This window comes from Lolium rigidum, chromosome 5, assembly GCF_022539505.1.
Source record: "Lolium rigidum isolate FL_2022 chromosome 5, APGP_CSIRO_Lrig_0.1, whole genome shotgun sequence".
Classification (NCBI taxonomy): domain Eukaryota; kingdom Viridiplantae; phylum Streptophyta; class Magnoliopsida; order Poales; family Poaceae; genus Lolium; species Lolium rigidum.
Window position 1 is genome coordinate 120,810,962 of NC_061512.1, and position 19,983 is coordinate 120,830,944.

The 19,983-nt window shown below is 47.2% G+C and overlaps 2 protein-coding genes across 2 annotated transcripts; one reads left to right on the plus strand and one right to left on the minus strand.

Moving 5' to 3' along the window:
- The first annotated feature begins 2,760 nt into the window (after positions 1 to 2,760).
- On the plus strand, positions 2,761 to 4,957 carry LOC124652923 (two-component response regulator ORR9-like). The gene is made up of 5 exons (XM_047191970.1): positions 2,761 to 2,982; positions 3,082 to 3,170; positions 3,270 to 3,353; positions 3,483 to 3,553; positions 4,374 to 4,957. Exons 1-5 carry the CDS (start codon positions 2,877 to 2,879, stop codon positions 4,699 to 4,701), a joined length of 678 nt encoding a protein of 225 aa, XP_047047926.1. The 5' UTR covers positions 2,761 to 2,876; the 3' UTR covers positions 4,702 to 4,957.
- Positions 4,327 to 12,399, minus strand: LOC124652922 (DNA-directed RNA polymerases IV and V subunit 5B-like). Its single transcript, XM_047191969.1, has 4 exons — positions 12,136 to 12,399; positions 10,509 to 10,685; positions 9,864 to 9,977; positions 4,327 to 5,101 (listed from the first exon to the last, which is right to left on the minus strand). The coding sequence occupies exons 1-4, from the start codon at positions 12,397 to 12,399 to the stop codon at positions 4,976 to 4,978; spliced, it is 681 nt and encodes a 226-aa protein (XP_047047925.1). The 3' UTR covers positions 4,327 to 4,975.
- Between the last annotated feature and the right edge of the window lie 7,584 nt (positions 12,400 to 19,983).

Below are 19,983 nucleotides of genomic sequence, written 5' to 3' on the forward strand. Positions count from 1 at the left end.
TCTTGTTCACCGGCCACTATTTTATCACTGTGTTGGTCGTTCTAATGGTGGTAATCCATGGTGGTAACTGCCGTGGCCACCGTTCTTGTCGGCACCATGGTGATATTTTTTGCGTGTCGTCATGGTAGGCTTTGTGCCCGGCTTCGTGGATGGTGATGTGGCGATGGTAGGTGAGCTATGGCAATCCATGGTGGTGGCGGCAAGGTGGTATTTTTGCGCGCTATCGTGGTAGGCTGCCAAGCTTCGTGGACGAAGGTGGGAGGTGGTAATTCATGGTGGTAGCCACCATCATCGGTGGCGACGGTGAGGTGGTATTTCCATGCGCCGTTGTGGTTGTGTCTAGCTCCGTGAACGGTAGCATGATAATTGTTGTAATGGGTGAGAGATAATGTTACCATGTAAACAAGAGGTGAAACTAAAGCACCACACGCAAGCAACCAAACAAACGATATAACCCACGCTAATAAACGAAGTGCAGAATATAGCTCAGAGCTTATTTTGAAGGTCTCTAGGAAGACCTAAGATAGGTGCAGATACCAAAGACGCTCCTATATATATTGCTCAAGATTCGTTCTGATCGATCTTCGCGTGGGCTGCGATCAGTGGCGGAGCTTGAAAAGATTTCGTGGGCGGGCCAAGCTAAAGAAAGCATAAAAAAAATTTAAACCATACCTAGACTTTAGCTATTACACAATTGTTTGTTTTCATGGTTGTTGAAATTCTCAATGCCGAAGAAGAAAATCGTGAACAATCCATTGTGCTTTGAAATTGCTAACCAAGAATATGGGAAAAAATAGAAAGGTAGATGCGTAGGAAAATTGCAGAAGATGAGGGGCTGGATTTAATCGCAGTTGCTTCATTGCTTGGTGGCGGTGGACATCCAGCCGGTGGCCATGCCCGTGAGCTGCGGCCGCACCGCACTTACGATGATCTCCTGGCTGCCCTATGCAAGAGAATACCGATAGCCACCGATTACTTCGATCCCCATTGTTTTTCGAGCGAAACCAGACATGCAACCTAACGGGCAACCGCATTCTGATCATCTAAGCCTTGGACGCATAGGAGTAAGTGTATGTTGTTTGGTAGAAAATCTGGGCGGGTCATGGCCCAGGTTTGCCCCAAGGAAGCTCCGCCGGTGGCTGCGATTGTGTTTGGGATTTGGTGAGGCGACCGCGGATGGATCGTCGAATCGGGAGGATACGGAAGTTGGTGTGCCGGTGCTGTAGAGAAGACATTGGTGTTGTGTACTGTAGCTGTTATTTTATTTACTATGCTAATAAGGCGACGCCTAGCTCTGGCCGATATGCTGATTTCGTTTAGCAGGTAAGTGGATATTTTGACTTGTGTCCGGGGCGCATGTGTAGAGTGCAACCTTATTCCATCTGTTTTCATTTACCCTATATTCTAGGTTTAGTCAAAGCAAACACTGTAAAGTTTGACCTTGTAAAAAATCACTAGCATTTATTATTAGAATTGACGTAAAGTTTATTTCCGTATCACATGGATTTGCTACTCCCTCCATACTAGTTTATAGGCCCATTACGTGTTTCAAGAAAATCTTTGACCATTAATTTGATCAACCAAATATAATTTATATGCCTAAAAAAATTATATCATTGGATTCGTATGCAAAAGAAGTTTCCAACGGTATAAACTTTGTGGTAAATATTCCATATCTTGTAGACCAAATTAATGATCAAAGTTCTTCTCAAATCATGCTTATAAACCGGTATGGAGGGAGTATTATAAATGCATATACTTTTCTTTTATATTAGATCAAACTTTGTAAAGTTTTTCGACTGAATCCAAAATGTAGGGTAAACGGAGAAAATTAGAAGTAAAGTTGCAAGGGACCAGTGCGTTCGTTAGTTAAGATGACTTGCATGTGGTAAAGTTGCAAATAACATATTCGAAAAATCAAAACCAGACCTAGTTCTGCTACTACGTACATACTCCCTCTATGTAAGAAGATGTAATGATTATCAATTTTGTTAAGTCAAGCTTTGTAAATTTTGACCAATTTTATAGAAAAACTATGAGAATTTATAATATTACGTCAATTCTATTAGATCCACCATGAAATATATTTTCATATTATACTTATTTGGTATCGTAGATATTGATATGTTTTTTTTCAGTAAACTTAGTCGAACTTTAGATTTTTCAGTAAAGTTAGTCAAGCTTCATAAAGTTTGACTTAGGACAAGACTAATATACATTAGTATAATTTTTATATAGAGAGAGTACATGGTAAGTTGGTAACAAGTTCGTAGACAGGACGTGCTGGGTAGCAAGCAACTAGTGATGTAGCAACAGACTAGATAGATGGTGATGCACATCAAACCGGAAGGTCCCACCTGTACAAGATTTCCTTTCTCTATTTTTTTCCCACCAAATCGTCAGAAATGACCCAAATCTTTCTTTTCAGGTCAGCCAAGCAAGAGGACAACCCAAGAAACGAAAAATTAAAGGCAGACGCAGATAGACGGGGAAAAGAGAGGGAACAAAAGAAAATGGTGGACCATAAGCCCTGTGGCTGATGTTGCTGGGTCTATTCTATTGTGGAGTCAATTCATGGCAAGATTTGGCGGAAATCTGCTGAGGATCTTGCTTTCCATGAGGTGGGATTTCCTTTGGTCATTACACTTGTTTTCTCCACCCACTTTTTCCCACATATCTTCCCTGGAATCCTTTTTTCATGTGCTTGGATGTATATATAAACTCAACCCCACCCACACACCCTAGAAAAGCAAAGGAAGAAGCCATCTCATGCCAAGCACGCACACCACCTGTCTTTCCTCTACCAGACTTGCTTTCTCCTCATAGCATCCACCTCCTCCTTCATCACACACAAAAACACAACTGTTTCTTCTACAATGGCGCTGGCGATTGCAGAGGCCCAGTTCCATGTCCTGGCTGTGGATGACAGCCTCCCTGACAGGAAGCTCATTGAGAGGCTCCTCAAGACATCTTCTTTCCAAGGTACCAGTCATACCTTGCTCCTTTGGTTTTATTTCCAGCCTCAGTTATTTTCCTGCTATGGCATCTGATGCAGAATTTTGTTGGCCTTTGTTTCTGCAGTTACCACTGTTGATTCTGGGACCAAGGCTCTGGAGTTCTTGGGGCTCCATGGTGAAGACGCTTCGATTTCTGTCCACGCAGACCACCTGGTAAGAAATGGTTTTACATGTCCTAATCGTGTGCATCACGGTAGTGTTCTTGTTCTGAAGAATGGTTTCTGATTGATTTTTGGTTTTGCTCCTAAGCAGGATGTTGAGGTGAACGTGAACCTCATCATCACAGACTACTGCATGCCTGGCATGACAGGATATGATCTACTCAAAAAGATCAAGGTAATCACCATCTCCTTTTTTTTCTCTCTTTCTAGGAAATCTTATAGGTGTGATCAGTTAGTTGATTTATTATGCTGAAGCATGGATCCAAACAGTGCTTGATGGTGTCTCTTTGGTCTGTTCAAGCAGGAATCGTCGTCTCTTAGAGACATCCCGGTTGTGATCATGTCATCTGAGAACATACCTTCCAGAATCAATAGGTGAGCACCTTTTATGGACTTAAAATAAAAATAATTGTTGTTCAGGTCATACCTAAAACAGCACTGATATTTTGATGCACAATTAAACGCCGGTTTGCATAAAAACTGAGTGAACAGATGAACTGTATTTGAACTTCTCGTATCTAAAATCAGCGACTTACGTTTTCTAGGAATAAACTTTGACTCCTGGTTATGTCGTCTTATTTCAACAACTAGAGAAATTTCAGGTAGTTCTACCTAAATATATTATGAGGCAATATGCTTAGGACTAAATTAAACACCAAGATCTGTGAGAATTAGGGTGTTAAGGTGGGATCCCGGTGGGATGTCATTTTGTACTATGTAGTTCAAATTTTGATGTCAAAATTTGTACTAAAAAAGTCAAATTATACTACAAGTGGGACAAAAGTGGGATCCCACTTGACACCCTTAGTGAGAATCCTTTACTGATTTGGCGTCACATGCCATGTAATAAAGGAACAAAGTCCCACCACCGCCACAGTCCCAGATCACGTCGTCCCAATATTCTATATCGAAATACTTTAGTGCGAAAATAAATAATAAAGATATGTAATGATACGGAGATCAATCCTGTCGATCTTTCAAGTTGATCGTGCCTATATAAAATGGATTGTAGTTGAAGGTCTCTGTCCTGTCCTCCCTGTCTATTTCCAAAGGCTGGTATCCAAAGATTTGGAAATGCGAAAAAAAAAAAAAACTGTAGAGAAATTCTTAGAATAACTTCTGTTTCCTGAATCATGCTACAAGAATATATGACCTTAGAATGGACTCTGATACATTTATTCATATTCTGAATCAGGTGCCTGGAGGAAGGGGCAAACGAGTTTTTCCTGAAACCAGTACGGCTATCAGACATGAGCAAGCTGAAGCCCCACATAATGAAGAGCAGGTGCAAGGAGCACTACCACCAGGAGGAAGAAGACGACCTCCTAAGCAACAGCGATAGCAACACCAGCAGTAACCCCACAAACAACAGCAGCGGCACCGATACCATCAGTAACCCCACAAATAACAGCAGCGACACCACAGACAACAGCAGCGGAGATAGCAGCAGCGCCCGCAAGAGAAAGGCGGAGGCAGGCAAAGACGAAATTTCACCCAAGACAAGCAGACCAAGGCACAGTTAGCAGCACAAAGATTATTTGACAGTTTTCTTTCTTGGTTCTTGAGTTCACTCGGGGTTTTGACATCTGATTTGTAACACCTATGCTAGCTCTAGTTTGCAAAACAGAATGGAATCCGTAAACGGAGACTGCTTCAGTTCCAGTAGACCATTCTTCTATGTAACACCTCCGAACACCTCCTTGTGGTAACGAGCCACTGAACACCGGACAACATAGTAAGACCACGATTTTATAAACAGCTGGCTACAGTTTTCATCCATGGAGACACATGCAGCCCTCAGAAAATACATCGGTATGTCACATGATTTCCTGTAATCTCACCATCATATGTAACCTTAAGTACAGTTCCCTTGTCAAGGCCATAGTAGCGAGCAACAGCATCAGTCGCGTCCATGCGAGGGAGCTGAAAGATAAAAGCACCATTTTCAGCAAACTGTCATAAAATTACTATATAATAACAACTCGATGCGGATATCAAAGAAATTTAAGTTCCACGGAAGAAGAGGCTAATCACAAATGTAGTTTTCCATTTCAGGCATATTAATACTGCACCAGCCAGATAAAAGGAAAAATGGAAAATGACTTATGGCCCACAATGACTACAAGATATATCATAGGCATATCTTCAATTCAATTATGACCCCAGCACAATCAGTTAAATGTGGCAATACTAATTGTCGTAAACTGATCGACACATCAAGTCCTGGCTTAAATAAAACCATATAAAGACAAACGAACATGGCAAGCACACAAAAAAAGTTTTTTTAACAAGGCAAAAAATTTGCCATTATCATTTAATAAGAAGTTTTTAGAACAAATTCCTAGGACTTTCCAAATAGTCCTACTCTCCTGAGATTACATTACCCAAAAGCTTGGCACCAGCGATGCTCCACATGCAAGCCTCATATCTTTGATCTTTGTGATAATTATGGGGGCGAGATGTGATTGCGAAAGATCTTTACGTTTCTCTCCTTCCAAACTTCCCAAGATATAAGCATGAGCATTTGAAGCCATGACTTTGCGAGAATTTCCTTGTCCCATGGCAGTCTTCATCCACCAATCTAGCACGGTAACTTCATTTGCCCAAAGAGACTAGTCAATATCTTGACAACCAATCCAAGGTCCACAAATCTTGCACAGTAAATTCATTTGCCCAAAGAGACTATTCAATATCTTGATGCCCAATCAAAGGTAGGATGGCATTCCAAATGCGAATGGTGAAGCGGCACTTGAACAAAAGATGAGACACCGATTTTTGAACTTGATTGCGAAGGGGTCAACTGCAACTATTTGGCCATCCTCTACGGGTCAATCTATCCGCTGCCCACTCTATTTTGTAAGACCAACCAAGCAAACAACTTGCACTTTGGCGGTGCACAAATCTTCCAAATTGTGGCCTCCATAGTAGAGAGGATGGTTCCTTCAAATTGCAGCTTGTAGGCCAAGGAAGATGAGTAGGAGCCATCATTGGTAAAATTCCGAGAGATAGTCTTTGATTCCAATGGAGAGTTTGACATTGGAGGCTAATTCCCAAAGGGTGACAACTTGTTGTATGTGCTCCGCTTCCAAACCTTGTCTCCAATTAATTTGAGAGACCCAAAAGTTGTTCTCAAGAGCTTTCTTAACCGTTTGCTTCTTCTTTTTGGAAATCTTGAAAATCTTGGAGCAATGTCTATAGGTCACAATCCGGAGAGCCAAGGAAGATGACCAAAAAAATTCCTTTTCTCCATCACCAATGGTGATAATGGTTGCCGCATAAAAAATCTCTCTATCATCATCATTACATGGGTTGCCAAGACCAATCCAAGCTTTAGATTCGTCGGTCCATTCTAACCAAAGCCATCGAAGTCGAAGAGCGGTCACAAATTTTCCAAGATGCAAGATCCCAATTACCCTAAGCTTGGTTGGTCTACAAACCAAATTCTAATTGACCTTGCACTTGCCTCCAACTTTATCACATCCGGACTACAAATATGCACGAAGAATGGTGTTTATCTTTTTTAGGACTTCTTTTGGAATGTCAACAGAGGTGATGTTGTACATCGCTTGTGAAGTAAAGACAGCCCTAACCAAAACTCTACGCCTGGCCATAGTAACGTTTTTTTTCAATTGCCGGATCCAATCTTGTCGGCTATCTTCTCCTCGAGGGGTTGGAAGTCAATTCTTTGGAGGCAGTAAATGGAAAGTGGGAGACCCAAATAGCGCATGGAGAAGGTCGATCTTGTAGCCTGGAAGGATTGAAGGATATCATCAAGGTCAAGGTTATCACATCTAGTTGGTGCTTATGACCTCCAGAAGGAAGCAAGGGTGGCCGCAAGGAATTGGATGTCCTCTTTGATTGGCGCAACAAATACCGCCGCCTCGTCGTCATAAATGGAGGTGCAAGTCGTGGGAACTCTTCTGTGTAGTTGGTGGAGATGTCTTTATTCGGTAGCATTTTGGAGGATGAAGTTGATTGGATCAATTGCCAAAACAAAAAGAAGAGGCCACAGGTGATCTCCTTGCCGAAGCCCATGTCCATGCTTAATAGCCACAAGGCACACCGTTTAGGAGCACTCTAGAGGATGAAGTGGAGACTAGAGCCTAAATCCTATCACAAAATCTTGCGGGAAAGCCATAGTGATGAAGAAGCTGCATGAGATAGTCCCAGCGAACCGAACCAAATGCCTTTTTGGTGTCAAGCTTGAAAAGGAGGCAAGGTATCTTGGTCGGTGAAATTTCCTTGCAAGATTCCGTGCATACATAAAGTTATCATGAATACTCCTTTTCTTGATGGAAGTGCTCATGACGGTAGCATGCAATAGTTTCCATCATCACATCCAAGAAAAATGGGAGATTATTGTCACTTTTAGGGCCACATTTATGTTGCAAACACAATCAAGTACAGCATCATGGTGTTAAGTGTTAACTAGCAACTAGCATGCAGACCAACAGACAACAGCTAGACCAGGCCATTTTGTTGAGAAAACAATGACCTTCAGCATGATGTAACAAATAATTGTTACATGGTTCACGTACCACAATGACTTGCAATGTCAGAACGATAAAAAAACAAAATCACTGTTCTAGCATGAAACACTTGACCACCCAAAAAATGGGAAACCAGTGGTGATTGATGATTTGCCGCTTGCCAGTTTGCAATTGACGATTCACCACTACGAAAACTATGAGATTTTCTACCATTTGCATGTTTCAACCCTTCTTCCAATCCAATGGACCTACCCCTCCTCTCCTCTAACCCTGCCCTTCATTCTCAAAGCCAGCTTACATCAAGTGCCCGCTAGGCCGGTTCAAACCCTTTTTTTCCAACTCCTACAAAAAGAAGCCCTTCAACTCATGAACCTTCTCTTCTTACCACTCCTTGCATCTTCAATTGAAGGATTAACTGGCTGGCAAAACCAGCGTTGGACAGCCCTGCCACCTAACATATAGTACGGACGTTGATCACGACAGCACTGCTGCCTGCTGCATAGTACGAGTGTACGACACCTTGATCACTGAACAGCCTATGCCACCTACTGTATAGTAGGGCACATTGATCACTGTGGCATAGGGCGCGATGGACCAGGTCGGGTAGATGTGGCAGTGCCACCATGGGTGAGGAGGTGAGAGTGGGGGTGACAGAGTTACGAGATTGTTCTTGATTCGTAGTTGGTAAATTGTACTGCTTGCCAGGCAAGTCATGGCATATTGGAACATCAGAAGGAGTCCCTAATGAAGTTGAGGTCAAGGGAAATATTCCAGAATCTGAAAGCATTTGCTCCATAGTTAGTGAAGTTTATTTCTCACCTTGGGGGTCACAAGAGGATATGGCAGGGAGTGTGGATAGATTGCTAACATAAAAAGGCCTGGCAGGGGCAGCTGTTTGGCACCTTGGGGTTCCAATATATATGAAGATCGCCATGTCTGTGGACAAGGAAACCGCTGCCGACACGCAGTCGTCTTCTGTGACAGCGGCAGGACCGTGTAGCAACAGGGGAGTGGAGGTGAGGATTGGGTATGGAGGAGAAAAACCCAATGAAGATTTTGAGATTTTGGGTGGGTATTTAATAGAATGGATCCCTTCTTGGTATTCAAGCGCGGAAACCAGACAAGATGAGGGGAGGTGCCTTTAGGGAAAGTGGAGGTAGGGAAGAAGCAATGATAGGAGGTGAGACAACCAGAATAACTGTAGTTATGATTTCAAGCGAAAGATAAAAGGAAGGTACAATAACATAGAGAAGGTGTAAATTTTATCCATTTCGTTCTGGTGGAAAATAATCAATGCAAGTGTGTAACTTTAAAAGCGGCAAATCCTTGGTCACCATTCTTTGGTGGAAAATCACCAACTTTCCACACAGAAAGTAGCTGATCGGAAGTAGTGTGAGTTCCAGCAAATAATATTCATCAACCTTTCCACTATATTTGTAATACAGATAAACCATAAATCAAATAAGAATATGAAGAGCAAGAAAACAGGTAAATAAGAGGGTATCCTACTGGTAGAACATATGCACAGCTACTTCATCAAAGTATCTGTAATCACATGATGTTGGTATTTTGAGTTCTTTTTTCGAGATGCTATTTACTAGAATAGTGAAAGATAAAGTCGAACCATCTAAACAATTCCAAAGACCAAGTCACAAACTCAATATCGCTACAACATTTATTTTTTTCATTACCCATCTGTGAAGAGAGCAACCATATCTGACATGTATATGATCCCTAGATTGTGCCTGCAGACTTAAGTTTTTATCCACCTTTGTTTGCCCAGTTAGATACTATTTCTTCACAACAGATATTGGTTTCAACTGGTAACTGTTCCTGTTGGCTAAAGATTCTAGAAAACAAAAACTAGAAACTGCATGTTCTAAAAAAGCTAAAAAAAAAATTTAAGCTTAGAGCTAGAGCCAAATATTTCATTCAATTAAAACATATTTTAACTGTGTCTCGTCTTAACAATGGTTGTCTGTAATTTAACTACAAATAAAAAATTAATCTGCTCTGACTCCCCAAAAGGAAACTGCCTGGATGGTTCCAATAATTTAGAATAAACATATTACTCAAAGTACTATCACATAATTCGTCCTAGTAATCAGTAATAAATTAGAGAAATAAACATACTTCTGAGAGTACTATCACATAATTCGTTCTAGTAATCAGTAATAAATTAGAGATAGACATACCTGTGAATCCTCCACCTTGTACTTCTTCAGGAGATTGGCCTTTTCTTCTGCAGACAACACTTCATGCTTGGGCTTTAGGACATGCTTAGTAATGTTAACCAGTAGTTCTCTGACCTTTGGTTGGAAAAGCACATCAGTTGAAGTTTAAACAAGTAATGTGTAAAATATAAACATGATATAAAATAATACAGCATCAACTGTACATGCATGGAATATAAGGATTGTAGGTTGAGAGCATAACTTGCGGAAACATGTACACTGAATTTCGTCTAACCAATGAAGTATAGTACTACTTCCTCTGTTTACGTACATAACCTAATCCCTCTGCACCACTCGCAATACTCCCTCCAATTTAGTTTCATTAGATTCATCATAAAATATATGTCCGTAATGTGTAGATCTGAGGTTGTAGATATTAGCACATTTCTCTACAAACTCAGTTAAACTTAGAGAAGTTTGACTCAGGACAAACCTAGCACTTCAATTAATTTGGAACAGAGGGAGTACGATTATATCCAGTACCAAATTCACAAAAATGTGCATAGAAATTGCTCTTAATGGCATGTTTTTATTCTTAAAACACGCATAGTTAATTTACATAGTTCCAATTCCAAAATAAGCCATCAACAACTATACAAAACTTACCAGAAAACTATCTACTTTAAATGTGAATTTCTCCTTCATAGACTCTTTAGCTCTAGGCATTATTTTTCCTTTCGATATCAGAATAAGTCTAGACAAGTTCTCTCCTTCGATCTGGTCATATATCTCCTGGATAGTTGCAATTCTGACAGGCTCCTGTGGGCAGAATCGAATTTGCACCTGAGATAAGAGTTAACATAGTTAAAGTGTAATCCTATGTTACTCCTCTCTTATAAGAAGTGAAAATTTAGAAACGCCAAGCAATAAAACATGTGTAGAAAGAAAAAGGCAGTTGCTATAACATCAAAAACCCTAATTTATTACTGTTCTCTTGCAGTGAACAATTTTCCACCGCCACGACTTGCATGCCTTGACCACGTTGCCACTGGACACCACTACTTTTCTTTCCGTTTCCCCTTTTCTTTCCTATCCTCATTTCTCTCATGCGTTTCTTTTCTTTCACCTCGGAGCAGCTCACCACAGGGACTCGTCACCTTCATCCATTTCCCGTTGCATTCGCTGCTAATGCCATGTCCCTCCCCGTCCACGCCACCTTTCTTGTCGGTCTCTGTACTGGGAGTTGGTGAGGTGGGAGGCAGATCTAGGCCTCCATGATTCACTGAGGCAAGGGCCAGGTATAAATTTTTTATCGGCAATCGCTGCTGACACCATCTTAGCTTAAGGTGCTTTATATAGGTTCTTAGTAGTTTTCATCCCCTTTTAAGTAGAAACTTGTACCGACTGAAAGTTAGATTTTGGTAGTAGAAAGTTGCAATGCATCAAGTTGGTTATTAGTTGGAAGCTTGATTTGTTTGGTTTCGGTGGATTCAAAGTTGGAATTTTGGGTTGGAAGTGCCATCTTCGAAGAGTTGAAAGTTGGTCTTCATTGGGGAGAAAATAGATTCATTCGGTTGAATTTTTTTGTGAGAGTCGAAAGTTGACTCCCTCAAGGCCGAAAGTTGGAGAACGCATGTCTTTTTAGTTAGGTGAAAATTGTAAAATACCAAACTGAAAACCTATATTTTTTCTATCCTCTGTCTGCTGTCGGCGATGGTGGCGCTATTTTCTTTTCTCCGGTGCCGGCGAGGCCACGGCCAGGGTTGGAGCAGGAAGTGAAGGGGGTGCACAGTGACTGATCCCAAGGGGGAAGTGGGAGTTGTAGAGGTGGCAGAGATGGCGGGAGCGAAAGCGAAGGGGTGTGGGGTCATCACGGAGTTGTTCCGGCAGTGCTTGTATATACTAATTAGTGAATCCTTATGTTATGTAAGCATTGAAATTGAGTACATATATACTAAATTGAGCCATCTGTTTGCGGAATTGTGCTAACACTAATAATAGCTGAAATCACAAGAACGTAGTTCTGCAAAACTACCACTGGACACCTACTAAAATTAATATCCACCTGGTACAAGTCAGTGGAGAAAGGCTATCAAAAGAGTGACATCGTCTCTTTTTCCCTCCTCTATTTCTCAAAATCACAATGCTTCCTCCATTCCAGCGCAATTGGCCTCTAGCATGCCAAGGAGTAAAGCTCTATTGTCGGATTGTCCCCAACCATTATTCACGATGGTCGCGGAAGCATAATTAGAGGAATCATAATTGCCGGGCCGGAAAGGAGCAGTAAAATCACCTTGTCGGAGTGGTCCGAGGCACGGGCGGTGGCAAAGGCGAGGCGCTCGAAGTCGGGATCCTTTTCCCACCAAGCGCGGAATTCCGGGAGCGTACGGGCGAGCTCGGACTCCGGCACGCTGTAGCCGCGGTCGCGCAGCATCTCCAGCGCCGTGCGCCGCGCCAGGAACAGGCGGGTGCTCTCTTGGTTCCGGCGGCCCCCGCGGTCGACCATCGACGACATCCAGTCGACGACCTCGTGGACGTCGTCGAACCCGGGGTCCATTCCGAGGGCGGCGGCGGCAACGGCGGCGGCGGCAGGGGAGGAGCGTACCGTTGGGCGAGCTGGGGGCGGCTGTGCTCGTCCACGCGGTCGCACGGGGTTTTTTTAGTTTTTAGACTCGCACGCGAACCGAACAAATTCGCTCAAAACCTAATAAACTCTCCAGACATGTTATGTACAGTACGTTTTCTGTTTGAATTAAGGCTATTTGGCGGTCACCCGCGTCCATCCCACAGCCCTTCAGCAATTTGGGAAGGGGGTTGAACAGAGCACCGCCCTACCCGATCCTTAATAACTTTCATAACCACCATTAATGTAAACTTTTAGAGCATCTCCACTCGTCCCCCGACGAGGCCCTCGGCGAGCCTTTTTTCCATCCGGACGGCGTAATTCGGTCCAGTCGCGCCCCCGGTTCCTCGTTTTCGTCCGGATTTGGGCCTAAATTCATCCGGCGATCCCACGCCATCCCCGGCCCCCCGGGGAGCGCTCGGGACTCCGGACGAAACGAAAGCGCGGGAAATACCGAGGAAACTTCCCGCGCGTCTGGTGGCCCCAACTTGTCGGCGAGAGAAACCGATCGTCGTCCTCATCGCATCGTCTTCCGCGCGCTGTAAAAGCATGTCGCCGGTCTGCATTCGTCGGCCACGCGGCGAGTTAATGTCGTCGTCTTCCGCGCACGCATCGTCTTCCGCGCGCACTAAAGGCTGCCGCCGGTCAGCTCGCCGCGGACGGGTCGCATTCCACGCGGCATTAAATCCCCCGCGCCAGCCGCGCCTATATACGCCGCTCCGCTCGCCGCGAGGCGTACCCCGTGCTTCACTCTCCCTCCACTCTCCCTCTACTCTCCCGATGGCGTTCTACGACGACGACGGCGCAGCCAACAACGGCTTCCCCGCCGGTCGCTCCACGCGTGGGAGGGGCACCTCCTCCACCGGGCGGGGTACCCCTGCCCGCCGGACACGAGGCCTCCCGGCGGCGGGTGGCGGCTTAGTGCCGGCGGCGTACCAATCCCGCCGCCGCCTCATGGCCACGCCCTCGACGTCGCCATCGAGGAGGCGCGGATGACCTTGACGGATGAGGAGCGCGCCGAGCCACGCCACCACCCCGACAACTACACGGCGTGGAACTCGTACTTCCTGCGGCGGTGGGAGCGGGAGCTCGCCTCCTACGACGGCCCGCCGCCTCCGCCTCCGCGCAACAACGCCGCGGGCCACCGACGTTGGTGGAGCGCGCCGGGCCGGACACTCGAGGCCGTCCTCGAGCACATCGAGGGCGGCAACTTCCCGGTGCTCACGATGCCCCTCCATCGAGGGCATCGGCGAGCCGCCGCCGGGGAACGTCCGGCGGCCACGGCGCATGGCTGCCAGCTCGTCGTCTTCCGGATCGGCGCCGAGGTCATCCTTGGCGCCGGTGAAGAGGGAGGAGGCGACATCGCCTTCGACGCCGGTGCGCGTCAAGAAGGAGCCGGCGTCTCCGCCGCCGACCAGAGGGCGCAGCAGTGGCGCCCTCGTCATCCGCGACCAGCCTTCCGCGCCGCAGAGCGGCCGGAAGAAGACGAAGAAAGAGGCCGCCACAAACCAGCTCGCCGAGGAGGAGGCGAAGCGCGCGGAGGACGCCGCGATGGCGGAGGCGATCGCCGCGGTCGCCGAAGGACATGGAGGAGGAGAAGCGCGCGGACGACGCCGCACCGGACCGGGCCGAGCGCGACCGGGAGCGCCAGGAGGCGGAGCAGCGACGGCGGCGGCTGGCCGGACCTGGCCGCCGCACGCCAACTCGCCGCCCGCGCCGCTCCAACCGCCAACGACGATGTCGCGCGCTACCACCGTCCTGCGACACCTCCATCCGGCGTCGCTGTCCCCGTCGTCGACCTCGAGTCCTCCGACGACGAATGGTACAAGCCATCCCCGGGGTGGGGAGACGTCGGCCAGGGCAGCAGCAGCCGAGCCGCGCAGCCGAAGGTCAACGACGACGGCTCCGACGACGACGGCGGCGACTACACGGTGTTCTACCGCCATTTCGGCATGTAGAGCGCCGTGTTTTAAAATTAGCATTTGAATTCCCCTAGCCGAATTCGAAATATAGTCGAATTCGGCCTCTATGTATGAACTCCGCCCGTTATATAATAAATATCATTAAATTTAGTCTATATTCACCCGTTTTTAGCCGTAGTTTGTCAAGTTTCCGTTTTTTAAATTTGCATCGTCGACTTCGCCTGGGCACGCGGCTGGGAAACTACTACTCCCCACGCCAAATCTTCCTCCAATCCGGACAAAAATTTCGCCGGATTTGGGCGTGGGGAGCGCCAACGAGTGGGGATGCTCTTAGATCTAGTGAGCCCCTTCCACATTTCGTCCCTAGAATTTCACTGCGATAGAACCGATGTATTCCCTACATGCGACCAGCGCTTCGCCACTGGTAGAAGTGCCGCATTTCCTACATAAGGTTAGCGCGCTATTATGGCGCATTGTCGTCCCTTCCTGCCTTGAGCTTCTCCTATAGTGGTATATCACCGCCTCACCTGCCTTTCTAAGCCACTCCACGCATTTTTCTTCTCCAACGACGAAAACCTGCACCCTTCCATGCCCTAAGAGCATGTCCAACAGGCCCCGTAAAATTCCGGTGGGATACGGGGCAGGCGCGGTTTGGGCCTTCTAGCAGGCCTCGTATTCGGGCCGCCCGTTTCGGCGGAATACGGGGCCCAGGAAATCCGCACCGCCGCCCCCAACTTATACCGGGCGAAGGTGCGAGTGAGGGGTTAACCCCTCACTCGCAACCCTAGCTCCGCCGTGCGCCGCCGCATCCCCGCTAAGCTCCGGTGAGAAATCCCGCGCTGCTCGCCTCCGCATTACAACCGTCGGTCGCCATGTACGCACGCCGCAGCAGTACCGCGTCGCCCGCGAGCGGATCGAAGCGATCCCGCTCGCCGGACACGCTCGAAGAGGCGTGGCAGCGCCAATGCAAGCGGTCCGCCGCCGGGAGTCGGCGTGCGGCGTGTAGGTACACCGGCGCCCTGTACGTGCCGCCGACGCTCCGTGAGTTCGCCGTGTGCGGGCGCTGGTACAAGAAAGATCCGCCGCTCAAGCTGATGAGCGGCCCCGAGTTCGAGAAATGGCGCACCGAGTGGGAGAGGAACCGCCGGGCGAAGACGGCATGGGACGCGCGCATCGGGAGCACCAGCGGCGGAGGAGCTCCGCAAGCCGACGAGGAGGAAGAGGAGGAAGAGGAGGCGGAGGAGGATGACCCCCCTCTTCCTGCAGGCGATGGCCGCATCCAAGAAGGATGCCGCCGAAGCTACTCAGGCGGAGGCAGAGGAGGAGGAGGCGGCCATCGCCGCCGTGAAGGAGATGGAGGCGCGGGAGGCTGCCGCCAGGGCACCATTCGTCATCCTCGACGAGTAGATAGGTGAAAGGATCGTATGCCGCACCTAGAGGGGGGGTGAATAGGTGCTAACCAATTTTTAGTTCTTTTTCAATTTAGGCTTGACACAAAAGGTAAATTCTCTAGATATGCAACTAAGTGAATTTACCTATATGACAAGGATATCAACTAAGCAAGGTATAGCTACGCAATAGGAGATAGAGTGGGATAGAGGTAACCGAGAGTGGAGCACGCGATGACACGGAGATGATTCCCGTAGTTCCCTTCCTTTGCAAGAAGGTACGTCTACGTTTGGAGGAGTGTGGTTGCTACGCAAGCCAAACCAACGGCCACGAAGGCTTCACTCGGATCTCCCGTGAGCAACGCCACGAAGGCCTAGCCCACTTCCACTAAGGGATTTCCTCGAGGCGGAAACCGGGCCTTTACAAAGTTCTTGGGGCACACATCCACAACCAAATTGGAGGCTCCCAAATCTGTAACAATACAACAATCAACAACAACACATCAACAACAAATCAACTAGGGAACCAAATAGGAACACTAGCATGAGATCCCTCAAACAAGAGAGGGGGAAATGAAGAACGCTTCGGTGAGGATGTAGATCGGTGTCTTCTCCTTCGAATCTCCAAAGATCAAGAGCTTTGGTTGGGGGAGGAAGGAGATCTTGCAAATCTTGTGTTCTTGAGGTGGCTCTAATGGTGGTGAAGCTTGGCAGATTTTTCTTGCAATGATTGAGCAACTTATCCCTTTGGAGAAGAAAGCTATTTATATGGGTGGAGCTTTCAGATCTGACCGTTGGGGACGAAATTCACTTACACTGGAAGTTCCGGCCAGGATGGCCGGAAGTTCCGGCTTTCACCGGAAGTACCGGCCATTTGGGCCGGAACTTCCGCTTCTGATAAAATACCTGCAAAGCAAAAGAAGGGGCGGAACTTCCGGTGACCGGAAGTTCCGGCCAAGTTCCGGCCAAGTTCCGGAATTGCCCGAAAACCTTACTGGACTATACTGAGCCACAATCTCGCATTTCCGGAACTTGCCCGGAAGTTGAGCGGAAGTTCCGCCGACCGGAACTTCCGGCAAACTTCACCGGAACTTCCGGTCAGGAAGAAAAGAGTCGTGGCCAAACCGTGGCTGGGAGCTTCTGCTGAATAAGCCAGGGCGGAACTTCCGCCTGCTGGGGCCGGAACTTCCGCCAGTCACAGAAAACCTGCAGAACTTCAGAACAGCTAAAGCAATACACCGATCCAACATAATTTTTGATAGCTTGTACTCGTCTACATCAACACACATAAAAATATACATCGTGTTGACGTCAAACACACAAAAACCCAAAAGGGCGGGAAATGTTCTTTCAATCTCCCCCTTTTTGGTGTTTGATGACAACACAAGTATTTGCAAGGAATGGATAATGTAAACAACAATGTGAGAGATATAGAGGAGCTCCCCTAGATATGAGCAATGGTACATAAGAAGCTCCCCCTATATCTTGCATCCGTCTTCCAAGGGTTAGCAATACAACATAGTGATAAGCATATGGATAATAAGATCATGCACACATAGATAACCAAGGAAGACTCACATGCGGAGTTTACCATACACAAATAAGGTTCCAAGCACATAGATAGAGTTTACAAACCAAATAGCTAAGACATAGTTCGACACCATAGAGATAAATAGAATCACAAGCAATAAACACCAAAGCCAACACGAGCTTGTGACTCCCCCATGCAAATACCCACCGAAGAGCAACCTAATAAGGTCTCATTCTCCCCCTTTGGCACCAAAGCACCAAAAAGGAAAAGAGAGAAACTACGCGCCCCAAGGGTCGGCGTTAGCCCAGCCGGGAGGGAGGTTCGATGTAGCGCCGGGGTAGGGAGGAGTGTGCGGAGGAGACTCGATCTCAAGACCATCCGGAGGAAGAGGGACACCATAACTAGAGACCCACTCAGCTTCCGGAGTGACATTCTCCTCGGATCCGGGGGGAGACACTTCCACCTCAAGGGCCCTCATGATGCTCTTCTGACGCACCCTTGACTTCTTGGCTTCAACATGATGCTGATACTGACGGTGGTTGACTGCAGAGGTGAGGCAAAAAATCTGTCTCATGCGGCGTGCTAGCTTGGAGGCCCAGCTAGGTGGTTTCTCATCCATGGGGTTAACATCTTCAAGAGGAGAGTTGTGGCGCTTGGCCCTCAATGACTTCACTTCATGGGATGTGAGAGAGAGTGGAATGGATTGAACGAGTCTAGCCTGACAAGACTCCATCCAAGTGTCCTCAATGAGCTTCATAATGTACGGAGCATAGGCGGGAAGCTTCTTCTCCATCACACATGACCACATCTCATGATAGATGTAGTCCATCACATCAAGCTTCGCACCGGTGCCCTTCTTAGCAAAAGAGTTGGCCATAAGATCCACTTCATAAAGATGTAGCTCATCAAGGTTGCCACCCTTCGGTCCAATGGTTTCCCGGTAGACTCTAAGCATAATATCCCAAGTAGGGAGAAGATCCGCACTCTTGCCCGGTACACCCCAGCCGGGGATGTAGAGGTGCTCCAAGACTTCCCTTGTTTGAGCCCATGAGCTATCATGGCATCTCCAACCATTTGCATCAACGCCCGGGTAGCGAGGATATCCAAGGGCGGTTCCAAACTTTGCCAAGTTAGACTCAAGGAGCCTCTCATGAGTCATCCACCGAAATGTTCTTGCTTCATCTTGCTCAAAGTGGACGGTGGCATAGAATTGTTGAATCAACCCAACATCATAGTCCTTGTTGAGCTCCATAATGGGATAGAGCCCAAACTCTCCACACATGGCATAGGCTTCTTCAAAGTACTTATTAGCGGCCATCTTCTCGGTGTCAATAGCATGTTGAGGGGATACCCCTTCTTGAATGGTATGTAGATCTCATAGAATATCTCCTCTTGGGTCTTGTTGTGGAACCGCTTATCCGTAACCCTATTGTTCCGAGGGGTGAGGTAAGGGTTCATGTCACGGAGCTCCTTGTACTCATTATATTGCATTCCCTTCACGGATATATGTATGTTCTTCCCACGAACAGCCGGTGACTTGTGCCTCTGAGCAGCTGCAGCTTGCTGGCGAGCGGTGAGCTTGGATGGTCGGGTTTGCTCAAGCTCTTCCTCAACCTCATCCACATGATCCTTGCCTCTCTTCTTGGAACCACCTGATAACGAAATCAACATGATAGGAATGATGAATGAGTGCACATAAGCAAGGAGGCCAAACACCAGAGCATGCACAGGATATCGGGTAACAGCAGAAAAAATCGCCAGGCCGGAAGTTCCGGTGAGAACCGGCGGAAGTTCCGCCCGGGCGGAAGTTCCGGCGTCAAGGACCGGAACTTCCGGCTGTTCGAAAACAGCGGCTGTTTCTCACCAGATCTGAGGCAATGGCTAAGAGGACCGCATTACCACGACATCCTACGCACGATCTAGTAGAGGAAAGGCATCTAGAAGATTTCTACCATAGCTTTGCCTAGAGTATGCCCTATATTTCATCTAGTGAGGTCTACCCACACATAGAGAGGGAGATGGCACAAACCGGGGGGAGCCATGGAGGAGAAGAGGGAGAGGATGCCGATCCACGGAGACGATCCTGCGGGGAGCGCCGGAGGAGGGAGATCCGGCCGGAGGAGCAGCAGCCGTCAAAGGGGAGGAGCACCACCAAATAGATCTTGGAAAGGGGAAAAGTGAGGGAGATGGAACTACTCACCCGTTCGGCCCAGATATATAGTGGCCACTTAAGGCCGGAAGTTCCGCTCGTTGGAGCCGGAACTTCCGGTCTCGCAGGAACCACCCAGGCTGGACACGAACAAGGCTGAATCTGGCGAAAAGATACCAGCCGGAAGTACCGGCCGAAACGACCGGAACTTCCGGTGGAACAGGAAACTGTGCCCAAAAACAGGATTTTGACACGAACAAGGTGCACTTGGAGAGGGTGAAGGATATGTCTTAGATGAGATAGGCTTAGGACAGATACGCCAAACTGTGAGATGGTACATGATCACTCATTTTTGCAAATAATGCAAATGAAGGCCAAAAATGAGTGATTTCCCATAAACAAGGAGATGTCAATAAAATCCAATGAAAATCCAAACAACTCCAACTCTTCACGAAGAAGAGTGCGGTGGCCTAGGCCACCATATATGAGTGTTATGATATGACACCGCGAAGATATATCTTGGGTTCA

Bases quoted from the DNA above. Each gene is read 5' to 3' on its own strand.
- LOC124652923 (XM_047191970.1), top strand. From the start codon at position 2,877: ATGGCGCTGGCGATTGCAGAGGCCCAGTTCCATGTCCTGGCTGTGGAT. The intron at 3,171-3,269 runs GTAAGAAATGGT...GCTCCTAAGCAG, and splicing joins CTGTCCACGCAGACCACCTG to GATGTTGAGGTGAACGTGAA. The intron at 3,554-4,373 runs GTGAGCACCTTT...ATTCTGAATCAG, and splicing joins ATACCTTCCAGAATCAATAG to GTGCCTGGAGGAAGGGGCAA.
- LOC124652922 (XM_047191969.1), bottom strand. From the start codon at position 12,399: ATGGACCCCGGGTTCGACGACGTCCACGAGGTCGTCGACTGGATGTCG. The intron at 10,686-12,135 runs GTGATTTTACTG...CTCTTATCTCAG, and splicing joins CCTCGGACCACTCCGACAAG to GTGCAAATTCGATTCTGCCC. The intron at 5,102-9,863 runs GTATGTCTATCT...TTTATCTTTCAG, and splicing joins ACAAGGTGGAGGATTCACAG to CTCCCTCGCATGGACGCGAC.